The 20,779-nt window shown below is 45.0% G+C and overlaps 1 protein-coding gene across 1 annotated transcript in view; it reads left to right on the forward strand.

Annotated features, from left to right (window-relative positions):
• The window catches only part of HSPA12B (heat shock protein family A (Hsp70) member 12B), a 42,942-nt gene that overhangs the window by 4,024 nt on the left and 18,139 nt on the right, over positions 1-20,779 (forward strand). The window contains exons 2-7 of the mRNA XM_074196010.1: positions 2,556-2,617; positions 11,106-11,203; positions 12,057-12,181; positions 16,117-16,303; positions 16,842-16,946; positions 17,878-17,994. Coding sequence (XP_074052111.1) covers positions 2,575-2,617; positions 11,106-11,203; positions 12,057-12,181; positions 16,117-16,303; positions 16,842-16,946; positions 17,878-17,994 — 675 coding nt within the window. The 5' untranslated portion in view covers positions 2,556-2,574. The remainder of the gene's footprint in view (positions 1-2,555; positions 2,618-11,105; positions 11,204-12,056; positions 12,182-16,116; positions 16,304-16,841; positions 16,947-17,877; positions 17,995-20,779) is intronic.

The following is a 20,779-nucleotide window of genomic DNA, read 5'->3' on the forward strand; positions in this document are numbered from 1 at the left end:
TCAGACACTTAATAATTACCCAGCTGTGTGGCTTGGGCAAGCCACTTAACCCCATTGCCTTGCAAATACTAAAAAAAAAAAAAATCGTACATACATACATCAATTCATTTGAGCCTCTTTAAGGTAGTTACTATTAGTATCTCCATTTTTCCAGATGAAGAAATTGAGGCTGAGAAAGGGTAGGCGATTTGTGCAAAGTCAGGTAGGAAGTATCTGATGCAGATTTCAAACTCAGGAAGTCCTTCCTGGGACGCTCTGTCCCCTATAAAACAGAAACAAATACCCTAATAAACAACACTATAGATGACAGAGATTAAACAAAATGCTATGTGAAATGACACAGTCCTAGAGTTGGAAGGAACCTCAGATATCATACAATGTGAGCCTCTTATTTTACAAATGAGGAAACTGAGGTTCATGGAGCTTAAGTGACTTCTCCATTTATTTCAACAAGATGGGTAGGGGCTGGACTGCCTTGAACCAACCATCCATACCTTCTGCCCTGCCCTCTTATGATCAGCATTTAGGAGAGGGTTGATAAGATCTAGAACTGGGGAAGGACCTGAGAGATCCATGACATCTAACCTCATTTCACAGATGACAAAACTGTGTCCTAGGAAGATTAAATGATGAGGATTCAGCTCCATTTGAGGCCATGTTTAACAGTTAATCTGTGGGAATGGAATCAAGTTGAATGGACGTCAGCAGCCCATTCTCATCCTCAAAAGGAATCTCCTTCTTAACATTCTAGATTAGTGGTCTTAAGGACCATTATTATATTCCCACTGAATCCCCCCCTTCTCCTGGGTAAGCATAGCTAGGTAAGAGTTGGCCCAGGAAGCAGGACTAAGGATCCGTCTTTGATCAGGGTCAGTGGTGAACTTTTGACAAGGAGTACCGATTCATCTATTGTCAAGGTCAAAGGCCCATCTGTGATAAGAATTAAAGATCAGTCTGGAATTCTACGGGAAGTTAGGAGTCAGTCTAAGTTGGTCGTTTGGGTCAAGCTCTGGCCTAGTTTAGGAACCAGGCTGTTGGCCTAAAAGGGGATACAAGTCCATCTGTGTCCAATGTTTGGTCTCAGACTATGCCAGAGGTTAGGGATGTCTCTGGCAATAGGAAGGCTTCGGAGTTAGACTAGATCTGAAGGACAATGGCTCTTCTGTTTGAGTCTAACTGGCTTCAGTGGCCATGGAGCACAGGACCTTGGCCCATTAACACCTTTATAATGAGCCATGTCTGCACCTAGTTTGCAGGGGGATGGGATGGGGATATTATCGAAGGGGTGTTCCCTCTTTATTTTCCCCTCTGGGACAAAGCCCTAGTCACCATGGCCTCCAAATAATTCTGCTCATTATTAGCTTCTCACCTTCACCATAGACTAACAGGTCTCTAGGGATTGCTGCCCAGCCCCTAAACTTCCTTCTTCCGGACTCAGCACTGGAAATTTTTCTCATTTATCTATCAATTTTTCCATACAGAAATATGGGCTGTGGTCTACTTTTTCCCATTTCTGGCTTGAATAAAATCTGAGCGGTGTGTCGGATCCCTGTTAATTTTCAGCATATACTTATATTTTGGTTTTCTTTTCAAGGAGATCTTATTTTAAACTTATGACCTTAATTCACACTAATGTGGCATGATCTCTGTGTGTGTTTGTATTCATGTACTGAAGGCTCCCGGCAGTCAACCTTGAGTTCCTTCTACTCTCCCCACCCAAGAAATAAGACATTTTCTCCTCTTTACAGTAAAGCCCCCTCCCACTCTGCTTCCATACTTCTACCAGGGAGAACTCACAACTGAAGCAACACAGCCCATCCCCTAGCTCAGCTTGGCAAGCCAATGCCAACAAGGCAGATAAGTGCTCCTAGACCCAACTAGCCCATTGGGTCTGGTTCTACAGATTGTTTTATCTTTCCAGTTGAGCTCTAGGTGAAAACATCTCATTCCAGATCAGCAAGATACCTCTTCCAACAAGAGAGACTGTATGCTATAGAGGCAAGATAGAAATAGAAAAATAGGGGGGGGAGATAGAGATAGGGATAGATGTGTCCTTGGCCTCCTTGGTCACAGAGGGCAGAACCAGAGTAACATATGAAAATTGAAAGGGATGCTTTCCTAACTAGCTGAGCTATCTAAAAGTGAAAGGGTCTGCCTCAACAAAAGGGAGGTCCCTCCCACTAGAGGTCTAGCCAAAAGACTGGACCAGATGGTCTCGGAGGACCCTTCAGTAAGGATGTTGGGATTCTATGAATGTGTCTTTATATGTGTCTGTGTTTATGGGGTGTGGCCTGTGAGTGAGCTCCAAATCCATGAAGAAAGCCAGAGAACAGAGAGTGTTGAGTGGTAAAAGGAACTCATGCTCAATGATGGATATGCAGATCACAGCCTAGAACAAAATGGTGGGATCTAGAGAGTATCATCTATGTTTTTAAAGGATGGATCATTGAACGCTGATTAAGAGTGGGAAGAAACTCTAAGAAAGGTGCCAGGAGGTCACTGGGTGGTTGGTTAAGGTCCCTGACTTAACTTCCCTCTCTCTTTCTTATCTGTAGCCTTCCAGGGGATGCTAAGATGCTGGCCGTGCCAGAATCTCGGATGCACAGTCTGCAAATAAGTAAGATCCAACTGCCCATTCTTTTTTTCTGCAACTCCACCCTCCCTTCCCCTCTTCTTCCCACATGCCCACCCCTAAGTAAGACCCAAGTGCATGGACACACCACAAACACACACACACACACACACACACACACATACACACCACCCCACACCACACCACACCCTACAAAGACAAAATTCACAGAGCAAAAAGAAGCTGAAAACCCCATCCAGGCTCCATCTGAATATACATAGGGCCGCACATAGACACAAGAATATAAAACAATTCAATTCAATCCAACAAATATTTATTAAATGCTTACAGTATACAAAGAATTCGATGAAACACACAGAGAAACAACCCTGCTGTAAGAATGGATATAGATGTTAAATGTGTGCGTGCAAGTATGGCTTGTTTTTGTTTGGGGTTGGGTTTTGGTGGGGGGAGAAGGTAGAGGGGAGTAAGTAATGCATGCTGGTTGGAATGCCGGTACAAATGCAGAGACTGGGGGGGTGTGGATACAAGAAAGGGACAAGCGTGCTCCTGAGTGTGTGTTCACAAACATGAGTTATATGAGCGTGCATGTAGTATATGAATGTGTACTATGGGGTGGTCTCCAGAGAGCTGCTGGGAAGCAGAGGGGAGACCACCAATCAATTAATATTTTTAAAAAATTTGTTGGTAATAGTATGTTTTTCCAAATACATGTAAAGATAGTTTTCAACATTCATATTGTGTAAGATTTTGAATTCCACATTTTTCTCCCTCCTTGCTACCCCAAGACAGCAAGTCATTTTATATTATATGTCCAATCATGGTAAACATACTTCCGTATTCAATTCACATCTATTAAACACCAACTATTTGCTAGGTACTGTACTGTTTGTGTGTGTGTGTGTGTGTGTGTGTGTGTGTGTGTGTGTGTCTGTCCCCATCAGCTGGGGTGGGGCACCCTCCCCAGGAAGTCCTCTCACAAAGACCTGACCGGCCCTTCCTTCCTGCCCTTCTTCCCACCCTCCCCCCTCTATATTCAGGGTCTCTCCAGCCTCCAGCCTAGCTCTGCTCAGCCCCAGCTCAAGGGCAGGAACCAAAGCCAGGTCCCCTTTTCCACTGTACCCAAACCCCCTACCATCTTCAGCTTCTGACCCCTTTGGCTAGCTGCTGCCTCTCTGGACCAGGCTGGCAGGCTTTGGTTGCCTCAAAGCTCACTCTGATGATTCTATACTCTCAGCTTGCCTGGGAAGCAAGGAAAGCAGGAAGACTTCCCAAATACCAATAGGGAAACTGAGGTCTGAGACAGTGGAAAGTCATACAAGATGTGAGCAGCTGTCTGTGTCATCTTATATAAGTTTCCTTTTTGTTGTTGCCGTTTTGGGGTATAAGTGACTTGTACAAGGTCACAGGTAATTATTAAGTGTCTGGGGCTGTATTTGAACTCAGGTCCTCCTGACTCCAGGGCTGGTGCTCTATCCACTGTGCCACCTAGCTGCCCCTCATACAACCAAAAGAGACTCAGGCACATCAGAAATGGAACTTAGAGGGGAAAGAGTCTCAAGCCCTGATTCTACAGAACAGGAAAAGATGATGTTGAGTGACTTGCTCAGCATAACAAAGTTAGGGGGATTTGAACCCAGGTATTCTGACTTAATCTAGTATTGTCAATCATACCTCCTTAGAAGTTATGGATGCCACCACCACCATCCTCCACCCTCAATACACACACACACACACACACAGACACACAGACCCCATTATGATGGATGGTACAAAGAAAAAAAGGCTAGGTTTGTAGTCAAAAGACCTGAGTTTAAATCCGAGTTCTTTCTCTTAGTACTGTTACTGGCAGGTCCCTTCTCTCCGGACCTCAGTTTCCTCTTCTGTAAAATGTGAGAGAGAAAGTTGAATTAAATGACCTCTACAACCCTGAATCTGGACATGTGCCAAAGACAGGATTTTCCCAAACAGTACCATTTTCTTAGGGGGTTTCTGGAATTCCTTCCCATTCCTCATCTAATGACTCAAAGGGGAGTAATTCTTCTCCAGAAAGGTGGAGCAGGAAGGAAAGGGACCAGCAAAGCCTAATGGCACTCCCCATTCTGCCACCATGGAGGACACATTTTATTAGTATGCACCCTCATCCCCATGAGATTCTCTACCAGGCCATCTCCAAAGTCCCTAAGGAGTTCAGAGAAAAAGAGACTCTCCAAAGACGATGGTAGCTCCCTACTGACCTACCTATGGGACATCCCATCCCAAGGGGATGAGAGATTGTTACAGAGTGGGGAATGATGGTGGGGTCTGTTCCTAATGACTTCCAGGATTCTCATTATTAACAAGAGTAGGAATAATAATAATTAATAATAATGATGATGATAACACATACCTACTTCTGTATAATTTTAAGGTTTGCAAAGCAGTTTTCTTGTAATGATCCTTTAGAGTTGGTAGTATGACCCAGTGAATAAAGTGCCAGGCCTGGAATCAGGAAGACATCTTTCTGAATTTAAATGTGACCATAGATACTTCCTAGCTGTGTGACCCTGAGCAAGTCACTTAACTCTGTTTGCCTCAGGTTCCTCATCTGTAAAATGAGCTGGAGAAGGAAATGGCAACGGCCTCTGCCAAGAAAACCCCAAATGGGATCATGAGAGTCAGACATGATTGAAAATGCAGCTGGGAAATGTCAGAACAAGAATAAGAACCCAAGAAAACTCCAAATGCAGACATGATTGAAATGACTTAACAATAGCAACTATTGCCATTTTCATTTAAAAGATGAGGAAATAGAGGAGGTAGAAGGATTAGACCGAGGTTGGTATTAGCATCATCATCTGGGTCTCCTGAAACTAAGTTCAGTGTTCTTTCCCCAGCCCAGAAATTTCACCAGTCTCTCCTAGTTGCTTGAAATCCTACCATCTTTCCTCCTTTCCTTTGGTTTCAGCATTGAAGCCCCACTGCTTTTGGGTTAAGGGGGACAATGACATCATTAATGACTTCCATTAGGTCTGGGAGCCAGAGGCCCATCTAGCCTCACCCCTTCTTTTCAGAAGAGGTCATACAGCACTTAATATTAGACTTGGGATTTGATGGCCAGCCATCCGCAAGGGAACATTTATCCCTTGACCCTGGAGGTATTTGTGAATTTGTCAATATGCCAAGGCTCCATTATGGGCTGGTACCATGAAGTGATCTCTACTTTCTAGAAGATTCTGCAGGGTAGCTAGGTGGCGAAGTGGATACAGCAGCGGTCCTAGAGTCAGGAGGACCTGAGTTCAAATTTGACCTCAGACACTTAATAATTGCCTAGCTCTGTGACCTTGAGCAAGTCACTCAAACCCCATTGCCTTAAATAAATAAATAAGATACCTTGGGGTTTGTAGACCCTAAATCATTCTAGGAGATCATGCCCTACTGAGAGGCAGGGTATGGGGAACAGGAATAAACAGATAACAGATTAATGAAAACTTTCCCACAATGGAGCGTCTCAAAGTGGAATGAGCTGTTTTGAGATGCTGGGGGCTAGGCGCAGTGTTTCCCTTCCCCCAAGCAGAGCCTGAATGGCCACCTGTTAGGTATATTATAGAGGAAGTTCCTTTGGGGTTTCATTGTATTTAGATGGCCACCGGAGTCCCTTCCAATTAGGGATTTTGATTCTTAAGTAAATATAAGGTTATTTGAGAAAAGAGAGTGGCAGTAATGTGGGGGAGGAGACTCAGATCAACCTTTTGGGTCAGGGCAAGGAGAGGGGCAAAAGAGACTCATCCTTTACGGGGTTGGCCCTCCCTGGCCTGCTCTCCTTCATTCATCACTGGTCCCTCGTCGGGGGGGCTGCAAAGAAACTAGGGAAGTATCAAACCCACCAAACTAAAACTCCAGTTGTATTCCCTTCCCCCACTCCATCTCCTTCCTCCAGGCTGCCAGCTGGGGCCAGTCTGTCCCCCATGGCTGGGTGGGATGATTAATTCAGGACCTAATTGGAACCATGTGGGTGGGGGCGAATGTGGGGGGAAGAAAGGAGAGGGGGGAAAGCTCCCAGTCCATTAAACCAGCCAGTCCCCAGATCCCCACTCCATCCCGCCCCCTCTCCCCCCTTCTGTCTCGGCATCTCTCCCCCAGCCTTTCTTTCTTCCTTCCTCTCCACCGGACTCAGCACCACCCCTCCTAACAGCTACTTGCCCATCCCCCTCTCAGTCATAGACTCAGAATAGTAAATTTAGAAGAAACTTTAGAAATCTTTTAGGATGGAGTTTTTTTTTTTTATATGGGATCTGCAATCCGTGTGTGTGTGTGTGTGTGTGTGTGTGTGATTGTGTATCTTTAGCTGTAGTTAAGTATAATTAGTTTAATCCTTTATAAAAATATTTTTATATTGTGCATCTAAAAAACGTTTTTGAGGGGAAAAATTGTAAAACTCAAAATAAATAAAATATTTAATCTAGAAAAAAAAACTTTTCTTGGAGAAAGGCAATGTTGGCTTCCCCAGATTGCCAGAGAGTTCAACGACACCTCTGCAGAAACCCAGCTCATTCATTTTACAAGTGAGAAAATTCATTTTCTAGGAAAGGAAGAGGGTTTTTATCCACAGCCACACAGGAGAATAGTAGGGAACCGATCCGGAAGCTCCGAGGTCTCGGTCCCATGATGCCCGCTTCTGTGTGTCTCCTTCTGACTCCCAATTTCTTCCCTCTTCCTCCTCCCTTTCCATGCCCACGATTCCTTGGCAGGTGGTAACAACTAAGGCAATCTGCTCACTACTCCTCTACTCAAGAGTCTTCACTAGCTCCCTGGTAGGCTTTATCATTGCCCAGCATTCAAGATTTCCCACAATTTGCTATCACCCTGTGCTTCTGGTTTTATCTCATATAAAATCTAGCCAAACTGGAACGTTTGACATTTCCCCAAACATGCCCCAGGTCTTTGTCTCAGCCCTTCCCCATCTCCTCCAAGACTTTAAAGGTCCGCTCAAATTTCATTGCCTTCCTGGTGCCTCCATCTGTGAGGAAGACCCTCCCACCTCTAGCCCCTGAAGAGGTCTAAGTTGGCCATTTGTCCAATGCCCTCCCCCTCCCTTAATACATCAGAGATCCAAGGTTGGAATGTTAGACTGAGGGTTAGAATTATCTGTGTTTAAATCCTATCCCCCATAAACACAAACAATGCAATGGAGACCATGGAGTCGGACTGGAGACGACGCTCCCCTGCTTCTCAACCTCTCTGGTTAGATCATTTATAAAATAAAGGAATCTCTAAGCCCCCTCCTACCTCCAAATCTTTGATTCTTGGTTGGGTAAAAAGAGGGAGGAGCAGCTAGGTGGTACAGTAGATTGAGAACCGCCCCTGGAGTTAAAAGACCCAAGTTCAAATTCCTCCTCAGGCACTTAATAATTACCTAGCTATGTGACCTTGGGCAAGTCACTTAACCCCATTACCTTGCCAACAAAAAACAAAAAACAAAAACAAAAAGAGAGTTATTTGGGAATACTGATATGTAACTTACTCAAGGTCACACAGACAGTATGAAGCTAGGACTTGAATCCAGACCAGGCAAAATCAGTTCTATGCACCACAACTTCCTGCTTCTCTTGCTCCCTCCTAGGATATCACTAGACTATAAAGTCTATAAAACTGATGACTGGAGTTATTTGGATATTTTTTCAATTTCAATATCTATTACAGTATTTAGAACAGAAATGTGATGAGCATTAGTTGAATTGAACTGAATTGAGAACAAGGAGCCCCATGTGGTAACCCTCACATCAATAATCCCCTGATACTTAGGGAGGCTGGGGTTGATGGATTACTAGAGCTCAGGAATAGACAGTCAATCAGGTGTCTTCACTAAGTCTGGAACCAGCTTGATAAGCCCTAGGGAGTGTAAAGCCACCAAGCTACCTGAGGAGGAGTGAACTAGCCCAGGTCAAAAGAAAGCAAGTCAGAGGTTCCAGCCTGGTTAATAGGGGGACCAGGACCTTGAGTCATCACCACACTTCCAGTCTAGGAGAGTTAAGACGACCCAGTCTCCTTAAAAAAAAAAATAGGGGGAGGCTAGGTGGTGCAGTGGATAGAGCACCGGCCCTGGAGTCAGGAGGACCTGAGTTCAAGTCCGACCTCAGACACTTAATAATGACCTAGCTGTGTGGCCTTGGGCAAGCCACTTAACCCCATCTTCCTTGCAAAAACCTAAAATAAAAAAAGTAGGCAGAATGTCACTGGAACTGCTTAATAAACATAACCAAATCAACCACAAGCCTTTATGAAACATTAAGTATATCCCCAGTACTAGATCAGGGATTTTTAATTGTCTATGGATCATTTTCAGAACTAATCCACAAAAAAATCACATCTTTATTTCCATATATCTTTGTAATGCTATGTATTTGATGCATTTACATACTTGGTGAAAGGGATCCATTGACTTCATCCAACTGTCAGAAGGGTCCCTGACACAAAGAGGATCCAGAACCTCAGGTCTAGAGGAAAAGGGTTGACTAGAGGGCCAGCCAACAACTCTCAAGGGTCTATTTCTCCCAAAGAGATGGGCTGAGAGCAGTGGCATATTCTGGGGAAATGCCTTACCAAGGGGAGCTGTCCAAAAGCCAAGTGGGCTTGCCCAGAGAGCTAGGCAGCATCCCTTGACTGATCCACGTGCCTGGGATGGAATGGAGGGTGCTGTTTTTCAAGCATGGATAGGACCATGTGGGGTCCCTTCCAGCTCCTAATTTCTGGGTTTGGGGGTGGGGGGAGACAAAACAGCATGTCTCATTCCTTCAAAACCAAATCCCTCCCCTTCTGTCCTCTCCTATTCCTTCTCCCTCTCTTCACCCTCTTCCTTATTCTCCCTGAACCCCAGGGTGGGTGGGTGTAGGCCTCCTCCCAGTGAAGTTCAGAAACCAGCGTTCCTCATTTACCTACAGTTTCCCAGGGAGAGGTTCTGATTTTATAATAAAAAGCCAAGAGACCCAGGCATAAAGTCTAGGAAGGCCTGCTTCCTCTGGCCCACATTGTCTACTGTCCCACCCCATTCTGGCTCTGGCTCCTAGACTGGAGGGCCTGCCTAGGGAGTTAGAATCACAGCATGTTAGAACAGGAAAGGACTTCGGGGTCATACAAGGAGAGACAGCTGTAGTATTGTACAAAGAATGCTAGAAACAAAAGTGGGATCCAAATTCTCTCCCACCCTTCCCTTCTCCCCACTCATGCAGCTGCCTGTCTGGTTTGGACCCTTATCACCTCTAGTCTTCACAATCACCAGTCATTTACTCAATGGCCTCTGCCTCAACTCTCTTCAAACCTTGCTCCGTTCCTCCGCCAAGTCTGACAACATTACTCTCTTACTCAATTGTTGTTGGTATTTGTCCTTCTTTGTGGAAGAAGACCAACACATCAGGTCATCGGTGCTATGTCACACCAGTCTCACTTTCTCTATGGGAGCTATCTGGATCCAGTGGCCAGAGATGGATCAGGATGGCTGGAGGTGACCCTTGATGTGACTTGCTCAAGGTCATACTGCTAGTAAGGGTCAAGTGTCCAACTCTAAAATCGGTGCTTTATTCACTGTACCCTATTGCCTCTAGAATCCTATAGAAAACTATATGGCATGTGTAACCCTTCACAATCTAGCCCCCAAATAACAGCCCAACCTTCATTCCCTCCAGCCAAATTAGACCTGTCTCACCCTACCCAACCCAGTATCTCATCTGTTACCAAGTTCTACCTTTTCAATATCTTTTGCATATGCCTGATTCTCTCCTTGAACTAAATGCCTCCTTGGTGCATGCCCTCATCCCCTCAATTGCTTGGTTTATTGCAATAACAACTGGCGGGTCTGCCCTTCTCGTCTCCCCTCTACACCCCATTCTCTACTCCGTTGCCAAAGTAACCCTCCCAAAATGATGATCAGGTCTGATCAGGTCCTTGCCCTACTCAACGATGTCCAGTGGCTCCCAAGCACCTCCAGGATCAAATGCCCAATTTTCTATTTGATTTAATGCTCATCATAATCTTTCCAATCTTTCTGGTCCTCTTGCATCTTACTTTCCTCCATACTTTCTGTGATCTAATGTCTCTGAACTCATTTTTTATGACTGTCTCTCATTACTAGAATGTTCTCCCTCCTCCTGACTTCTGGCTTCCCTGGCAACCTTCACATATCTTCCAGAAACCTTTCCTGGTCCTCCTCAATGTTATCTCCTCCCCTTGGAGATAGACTACTCTATTTATATTGTATGTATTTTGTATGTAGACAACAGAGTTGTCTAATATTGTGTCCTCCTGAGCTTAGTGAAGACAGGTGTGTTTTTCACCTTTTTTTATTGCCATTTCTTATAGTATGCAATAAGTATTCAGTAAGGGCCAGTTTATTATGGACAAGGAATTTGTCTCTTTCATCAGACTAGGGGTTCCTGAATGTGCCTCTTCCCTCTGTCACAACACATATGATGTGTTCTTGAACACATGTCGATGAACCTAGTACAAGGGATGACTGACATTTCCTCTCTTGTTCCAGGTACAAATGGGGAGCAGTCACCCTTGCTCACTCCTCCAAGTTCTCCGAGAATGCAGGACAGCTGTGGCATTGCTCCACTCACCCCTTCTCAGTCCCCGGTAAGTATCCCTGGATGGTTGGGGAGTGAGAAGAGACAAAGAGTTGGGGCTCAGATAATCCCACAGAATGGGAGCCTCTCAGCTCCAAGCCCACCTTCTATAAGAGGACATTGCTCATCAGCCCATCCTTTACTGCCAGGGTCTTCCCCCTGAGATTGTTTTCCATTTGACTGGATGTATCTTGTATGAACAATTTCTTTTGCGTGATGTCTCTCTCATTAGAATGGGATCTCAGTGTCCATGAGGACAGGAACTATTTGTGCCTTACTTGACACATGATATGTGCTTAGTAAAGGCTTGTCGATTAAACAACTCTGTGTGTGTGTGTGTGTGTGTGTGTGTGTGTGTGTTTGTGTGTGTGTGTCTGTGTGTATTGGGGGTGGGGGAGGTTCTCAGGATTTTCAGGAATGAGAGGTCAGGCCACCTGGAAAAGAGCCCAGATCCAGGGGCTTGAAAGCTCTAACACAGAGCCAGAGACAGAGATGACATGTTGTAAAAAGAAAATGGGATATGAGATTTAGGTTAGCACTCTCGATGCTATTCCCTCTAACCTTAAAATATAGCCTGTCTGGATGGAGAGGCCAGACAAATAAATATTTCAATATATGATACTCAGCCTGATGGTATTTGAATTTAGTTCCTGGTCTGATGGGGAGATGAAGGCCCTGCCATCAGAGAAAGAAAGGATGGATGGATGGATGGATGGATGGATGGATGGATGGATGGATGGATGGATGGATGAACACCCAGGAGTGGTTCATTGAAAAGGATGAGGGGGAGAAGAGAGTTGGTTGAAATGTGGGAAGTAGAAACTCTTTGCATTTATCTCTTTCTCACTATTCCGTCCTTCCAGAGAAGCGAGGCCCGAGCCCCTCGACCAGCTCCATTCTCCGTGGTGGTGGCCATTGATTTTGGCACAACCTCTAGTGGCTATGCCTTCAGTTTCACCAATGATCCTGAGTCCATTCACATGATGAGGTGAGGGAACCCTAGGGTCAGGGATGAGGAGGGATGACTCGGATGATCTCAACAGGGAAGGTGATGCTTGTGTAGCCTGGATGGTTCATAGGTGTTTGAGTCTAGAATGTACACAAACTCTTAAGGTGACAAGAGATAGGGGAAGTGTGCTCATTGGGGGGAAAAAAGTAGATTCATCAGCAACCCAAATATTAGAACCAATCATCCAGGAAGAGACTGGGAGGGGCCAAAGAACAATCCAGTTCCCTTATCCTGAGGAAAGTAAATATAAACAACTTGCTCCAGATGAGGACCTCCTTCCTTTAATGATAGCCATCTTAGGGCAGGGGGCAGGGAAAGGGAAGAAAAAAAAGAAAGTTACTTTATATATTTTAAAAGGAATAGCAAATTGTATATAATAGATTTTCAGCTTCATGTACAATTATCTTTTTCTCTGTTCTCTGTTCAGGAAATGCTTTATTTCTTAAGTTCAGAAGAAAATAAAATTTTTAGAAAAATACAAAAAAGCCTTTTAAGTATTAGATGATAATAATCAGATAAATATTTTCATATCTCTATTGATGAAACCATGGGGAAAGCATTGGATTTTGAATGAGAGGATCCAAGTTTAAATCCTACCTCTGAAGATTATTTCCCTATATGACTTTGGGCAAGTTGCCTGACCTCCCTGAGCCTCAGTTTCCTCATCTGTCCAGAGAGAGTTAGAATAGTTGAACTCCACTTCTCAGATGATATGATCAGCTATGGGAGGTAGGGAAACAAAGTAGGGACCTCTGAGGGGAGAGGGGCTTTCTGACTGTGCAGAAAGATTCAAAGGAGACCTAGAAGGTGAGGGATCCAGGGTTGAGGATCCAGGGTTGTTGACTGAATAAATCAAAATTTTAAGCTGTTTAGATGAGTTTTGTTCTACACAACCTTCTCAGCAGGTATGAAGGATAGACTGGGTAACCTCTAACTTGAGTGGTTATATTTTCTCCTCTGCCATCTCCCAGTCCCACATAAACTCCACTCTCCCTCACACATATCCCCACCCTCTTAGCCTCCATTGTTCCCTACCTCACCCCACTGCCCAACACTCACTCCTCACATACTCACTGACCCCAAGCTTGGGTCACTTCCCCGTCCCATTTCCTTCCTCTCGCCTGCTGCCTCAGATCCAGATGTTGGCCCATTCATCTCTCATTGTCTCTCCCTTTGGATCCTCCTATCTCACAGCTGGAGGGAGCGCTTTCTGCCTGCTGTCCCCTTCCCCTTCTCCAATAGTACAATGAATTAAGCACTATCCAAGTGCCTCCTATGTGTCCAACAAGGTCAGACACTGCGGACAAGACATTTTAGCATGGTGAATAGATCAGAAAGACCAGGGTTCAAATCTCATCTTGGACAATTACTACCTGCACAACCCAGGGCAAGGTGCTTAAAAGCTCCCTGCCTCGATTTGCAGTCCCTTTGATCCTGGAATACTGGCATGCTGCAAAGGGAAATATTACAGATATTATTCCCATTCTATAGAGGAGGAAGTTGAGGCTGTGCTGCCTATTCACTATCTGTCTAAGTAGCTAGATATTCCAGTGGTTTAAGTGCTGCTATGGAGTCAGAAAGACCTGAGTTTGAATCCTGTCTCCAACATTTACTGGATATTTGAGCCCAAGAAAGTTGATTATTTTCACTCAGCTCTAATTCTCTCATCTGTAAAATGGGAATAATCATAGTGCCTATCTCCCAGGGTTTTTGTGAGACGAATAAGACGATGTGCAAAAAGTGCTTGGCCAACCTCACAAGGCTATAAAATGGTGGCTGTTAATGAATGTTCTGAAAAGAGCCTTTTCTTGCTGTCTGGAGCTCCCGATGACCTCTTCAGTAAAACCTCTCTGCAATTTAGACTCTTAAAGGAGCTGCCTTTGAGAAGTCAAATGATTTGACTAGGGTCAGAGAGCCAGGATGGGTCATGGCTGGGAATTAAATCTTGGTCTGAATTTCTTCGTCTGACCTATTTGTAAAGGATATATTGAGAGAGAGAGAGAGAGAGAGAGAGAGAGAGAGAGAGAGAGAGAGAGAGAGAGGAACAGGGAAAGACATAGAATCAGAGAAATAATATGGATGGATGGAGAAAAAGGTAGATAGATGGTTAAGTAGATGGATCAGTATGTGGATATACATATATATATATATACATATGTATATGTATATATATATATGAGAGAGAGTAAAAGAGAAATGGGTGGATGGAAAGATGGACAAGTAGATGAATCAATAGGTATGGAGAGAGAGAAATGCATAAGTGGGTGGATAGATGGACTAATCAAAAGGTATTATGGGAAGAAAGAAATCAAGGCAGAGAGACAAAGAAAAAGACAGACACAGAGACAGAGACAGAAAGGAAGAGGTGGGATAGAATGGGGACTAGCAGGGAGCAGACTGAGTTGAGGACTACATGAGCTGACCTATTTGTAAGTCTAGCACAATGCCTTCATAGAGTAGGTCTTTAATAAATGATTGGTGGATGGAATGGGACTTGTGTAACAGAGCCTAGTCTGGATGGAAGGGTAGAAGGGATTATGGGTGGATGAGACTCATGTCCTGGGGAGCACCTGGACTTGCCCTAAGAGAGGCCAAGACCGGGAGTCAGGTTAGACTTAGCCAGTGGGGTGAAGGGGTCCCATTCTTTGCAGCCACAAAACTAAGGTACCAGTCTCATAGTCTAGATTCCGGCTCCCTCCCCTAGCCCATTCTCACTATCTCTTCCTGAGACCTTGAGGGCTCGTCTGACCTATATAGTCTTTTAAGTGCCTCAATTCTCCAAGCCTTCCAAGATAAAAGGACACACACTCACGCCAATCATTTTTGATGTCATAGAAGCCATAGTGGTACAATGGAAATAGTCCTAGATGTAGGTGTTCCTCGATTTACAAGACTAGTTTGGATCCCAGCTGCAGCGTTTATTAATTGGAGGACCATGGACAAGCGGGTAACCCCACTGAGTAGGTCTTGAACCCAGATCTTCTGGACTCCCAGTAGTTCATCCCTCCCACTGGACCCAAGGCACTGCCCTAAAGATCCTGTCGTCAAGAAAAGCTTACAAGGGACAGCTAGGTGGAGCAGTGGCTAAAGCACCGGCCCTGGAGTCAGGAGTACCTGGGTTCGAATCCGGTCTCAGACACTTAGTAATTACCTAGCTGTGTGGCCTTGGGGAAGCCACTTAACCCCATTTGCCTTGCCAAAAAACTTAAAAAAAAAAAAAGCTTATAAAGGAAGGAGCAGATGAGATCTATTATGGACATGTGCTACTTGAGATATGCCAGGGGACCAAGTGACCAGGGCCAAAGGAGAGATAAAAATAGGGTCAGTCAAAGGCAGGTGTCACAGTATCATAGATCTATGGAAAGAGTCTCATAAAGAGAAAGCATAATGTCTGAAAGGGGGAGAGAGAGCCTGAAAGAACTGGTAACACAAATGGAAAGAAAGAAATACACAGAGCTTGGATGCAACAGGGCTTCAACCCAGGGCGCTGACATTCGAGCGGGCCTTGCTTCCCAGCAGTAAAGCTTGATTCCCTCAATGATGAACAATCTCAAGACTCTTGTCTTGAAGCCAGTCCCCATTTTTCCAACCCCTGTGGGTTCAAATGATGGATTCCTTGTTGACAGGACACTCCCTTTCTCAGAATGACTACACCCAATTTCTACTGATCTCTGTCCACCCCCTGACCCATCTCCCACCCCAGCTGCCTCAACTGAACTTGACCCAGGAACCTTCATCCCTAATTGGGACAGAGAAACAGAAAAAACACTGTTGACATAGGAGATTAGGAGAAGCAAAGATGGGGAGAGGCCTAGAGAGAGAGGGACAGAGGAAGGTCACAGAAACTGAGACTAGGAGAAGATGGGTTGAGAGGCAGAGCTGGCCAAGTCTGACTAGACACCATCCTACCTCAGGAAGTGGGAGGGTGGGGACCCAGGTGTGGCCCACCAGAAGACGCCCACCAGCCTGCTGCTGACCCCAGAGGGTGCCTTCCATAGCTTTGGCTACACAGCCAGGGACTACTACCACGACTTGGACCCTGAGGAGGCTCGTGACTGGTTGTACTTTGAGAAGTTCAAGATGAAGATCCACAGTGCCAGTGTGAGCTGGGAGGAGAGGGCAGGAGGTGGGGGGATAAGGTCTAAGGGGAGGGGCTGAGGAATGAAGGGAAGGCCTAAGAGTGGGGAGGGGGAAGAAGGAGGGCTGAGGAGTAAGAGGAGAATGAAAATGAAAGGAGGCATGGGGGGGATTCTGAATGAGAAGGGGACCCCTCAGGTGTGGGAGGGGAGTGGAGTAAGAGAATGAGCAGAGGGACTAAGGAGTGAGAAGAGGGACCAGAAAGAGTCTGTTAGAAAAAAAATCTGAGAAGGGATCCTGTAAATAGAGCACTGACCTGGAACTCAGTAGGATTTGAGTTAAATTTGAACTCAAGTCACTTGATACTTGCTAGATGTATGACCCTAGGCAAGTCATTTAACCCTCCCACCCCCATTGCCTTGCAAAAAAAAGAAAAAAATCTGAGAAATGGGGAAACTGGGGGTGGGATCAAGGTGGGGATGCTCTGCAAAGCTAGGGAAGGGATTGGGATCCTCCCCACTTCTACCTCCTTCCCTGACATTGCTCCATTGCCCACTGCCAGGACCTCACCATGAAGACAGAGCTAGAGGCTGTGAATGGGAAGAAGATGCCTGCCCTGGAGGTGTTCGCCCATGCTCTACGGTTCTTTAAGAAACATGCGGTGCAGGTGACCCTTCCCCATCAACTCTAGGACCTTTGGAGTAGAGGGAAAGAGATCAGATGGGTTCTCAGGAGCGAACTTTTCTTTCCCTTCTACCATCTGTATTCTCCATCCCAAGACCAAGACCAATGTGTCCTCTGACCCCAAAACACAGATCCCTCTGGTGGATGGGCCCCTGGTCACCTTGCCAATTCCCTGTCTCCAAATATCAGCCCACACAGAGATGGATGTACGAAGAGGAGGGATTGAAAGAATATGGGGAATGCCCGTAAGGGACTTTAAAAGTAGGACATAATTCAGAGTCCACAAGCATGGGTTCAAATCCTGAATACTGACATTGGAAGGAGTCACTTTAGTTTTAATCTGTGTCTTCACTAATATGATTCACTGGATCCTTATTCCCATTTTTAGGAGCATTATCTTCCACTTACTACCTGTGTGACCTTGGACAAGTCACTTAATTTCAGTTAGTGGAGATAATAGCAATTATCTCACTGGTTTGAATGAGGGTCAAACAAGATAATGGACTTCATACTTTTGAGATTTGTAAAGCACTTTCTATATGTTATCTCATTTGATCTTCACTATAGCCCTGGGAGGGAGGTGCCATTATCATACTCATTTACAGATGAGGAAACTGAGGTAAGAAAGAAAAGTGACTTGCCCAGGGTCATTTGAGCTTGGCTCTTCAGCTCTAAAATGGACATGGGATCAGAGACATCAAAGGCATGCCAGACACAGAATCCGAGGAGTCTGGATTTGAATGCCAGATTCTCACTACCAGTATATCCTTAAGCAAGTCCCTTCTCCCTCCCCTCAGTTTACCCATTTGTAAATGAAGGGGTTAAGTGACAGGACCTTTCTATGTTCCGTGATTCTGATTTCCTTCCTTTCCTTTCCTTCCCTCTCTCCCCCAAACGCTGTGGCTGAAATCCAGGAGCTCAGGGAACAGTGCCCATCCTTGCCAGAAAGGAATGCCATCCGCTGGGTACTCACCGTTCCTGCTATCTGGAAGCAGCCAGCCAAGCAGTTCATGAGAGAAGCTGCCTACCTGGTGAGTGAGGGGGGGAATGGAGAGCAGTTTCACATAGACAGCTCTTGAGAGGTCTCAAGAGAGTGTGCCCTATATGGAGACAAGACTCTACTCCAATAACATACCTCCCCTACTGCTCATCAGAGTCTCTAAATTCCCTATGAGACTTTAGTCATTTGGATTCAAAGACAGGAATGCTGACTCTGTTCTCCTGCTCATCTGACCCTAAGCCAAATCACTTTCCTTCTCCAGGTTTCATCTGTAAAATGAAGGAGTTGGGCTCGGTGATCTCTAGGATTCTTCTTGGGTCTTGTTGGCTTCTCAGTCTTTAAATAGAGGGAGAGGAAAAAGTAGTGCTCTAAAATTCTATTAACTATGTGACCTTGGGCAAGTCACTCTCTCTGGGCTTCAGTTCCTTCAACCCATACAATAAGGGCTCCATATGGCACAATAGAAGGAGAGCTAGATTTGGAAAAAGAATACTTGGATTTGAATCCTAGCTTCCCTATGCAATCTTGGGCGATCACTTCCTGGGGCAAATGAGGCCTAACTTGGTTTCTGGAGCAGTTGAAAAGATGACCTCTCTAGTTCAGATATTTCTAATATTCTCTTGTTCTGTAATTCTAACCAACTAAGTTCTGGGCAAAGATGGTGATGACCCACAAAGGTCGTGATAGCCAGCAAAGGTGGTGATAGTTAGCAAAGATGGTGTGACCAGCAAAGATGGTAATGGTCAGTAATGGTGGTAATAGTCAGCAAAGGTTATGATGATCAACAAAGATAGCAATGACCAGAAAAGAAGGCAATGATCAGCAAAGATGGAGACAGTCAGCAAAGATAGTGATAACCAGTACAGATGGTGATAGTCAGCAAAAGTGGTGATGGTCAACAAAGATAGTGATAGTCAACAAAGGTGATGATGGCCAATAAACTAATAATGGCCAGCAAAAATGGAGATGGCTGTGTGATGGACAGCAAAAATGGAGATGGTACAAAGATGGTGATAGTCAGCAAAGGTGATGATGGCCAGTTAAAATAATAATGGCCAGCAAAGGTGGCAACAACCAGCAAAGATGGTGGTGGCCAACAAAGACCAAGGTCTGGAGGAAAGAGCCATTTGGAGGTGGAAGGATATCACATCAGAGGGAAGGCTAGGAGCAATGTACAAGTTTCCAAAAACAAATATCTATCATTTCCCAGTTTTACCTTCTCCAAAGAGGTGAGGCAATTCTCTCTCTTGCTCCCCCTTCCTATCTTGAACAGGATGTAAAAAGCTTGCTAAAGGAGTGATGAGACTTTTATAGGGGATACCTAATGGTGCTAGAGAAGAATATCAAAATTAAGGGTACTAGGGGGCAGCTAGGTGGTGCAGTGAATAGAGCACCAGCCCTGGATTCAGGAGGATCTGAGTTCAAATGTGATCTCAGACACTTAATGATTGCCTAGCTGTGTGACCTTGGGCAAGTCACTTAACCCCATTGCCATAAATAAATAAAATTTTAAAAACATAAAGGGTACTAGACCAAAACTTTTGTACATAGTCAACCCTTAAATAACTGTTTACAGATTGAAGAAATGAATGGGTAGGTGGATGGACAGATAAATGGATGGATGCATAGATGGAGGCATGGATTAGACTGTAAACTGCTTGAAAGTGGAGACTTTCTTGCCTCTTTTTGTATTCCCAGTCTTAACACAATATCTGGCATACAGAATGTGCTTAATAAATGCTTATTGATTGACTCAATGAATGACTAGGAATTAGGGCTAGAAGACACTTTAGAAAATTTATAGACTGGAATCTTTATTAGACAAAGGAGAAAACCAAAGACAAGAAGACTATTTTCCCAGGGTAATCCAGGCACTGTTAGAAACACAAGATTGGAACCCAGAGCCCAGGGCCAGAAGAGAGTTAACATCTGAGTAGAGGCCAGATCTGCCTGTGCAATCCTGGGAAAGTGAGCTGGGAGTCAGAAAGGGTTAAAGCTTCTGCCAGAACCAAGACTCAGTCCTCCCCCCAGCCCATGCCTCAGGCCCATCCAAGGGATGAGAACATGGCCTGTAGCTGGGCCAGAACAAACACTCCCCCCAGCCCCCGCCACTAGCAGACTCAGCTCCTCGGTGGCTTCGTTTCCTCCCACATTGTTCTGAGGAAACCTCAGCTCAGAAAAGGCTAGGACCGCAGGGGAGAGTCTCTACTGAAGATCTGATCCAAGTGAGCTGCTCTCCACCCCTGTGAGCCGCCCCCCATTGCCCACATGGCATGCAGGGGATCCCTCTCAGGGAAAACATTCCTAGAAACATTAGCACTGGTAATTCAAAGAAAGACAGAGATTCTCCTGCCAGAAGAAACAGGGGCCTTTGCAGCCATCCTCCTGCCTCTGCACAGCAAAATAAGCATGACCCCTGGAAAGTCCCCAGTTTGATGGCAGAGATTCCTGGCTTTGAGAACTTTCATTAGGATGGAAGAGGCAGTCTCTGCTATCAGAGAATCCCTGTACTGAGAAGGAAACACCATCCATGCCCTGATTGGGGGGCGGGGGTAGAAACAGCTTCTGACTTAAAAAGACAGAGATGATAGAATGATAGAAAAATAGATTAGGGGCAGCTAGGTGGCCCAATGGATAGAACAATGGTCCTGGATTCAGGAGAACCAGAATTCAAATGTGGTCTCCTATACTTACTAGCTATGTAATCCTGGACAAGTCACTTTTAACCTCACCTGCCTCACCAAAAAAAAAATAAACAAAAAAAAAAACAGACAATAGATTAAATGACAAGATGATAGATATATTTTTTCTTATGA

Source organism: Macrotis lagotis, chromosome 1 (genome assembly GCF_037893015.1).
Source record: "Macrotis lagotis isolate mMagLag1 chromosome 1, bilby.v1.9.chrom.fasta, whole genome shotgun sequence".
NCBI classification, from domain to species: domain Eukaryota; kingdom Metazoa; phylum Chordata; class Mammalia; order Peramelemorphia; family Peramelidae; genus Macrotis; species Macrotis lagotis.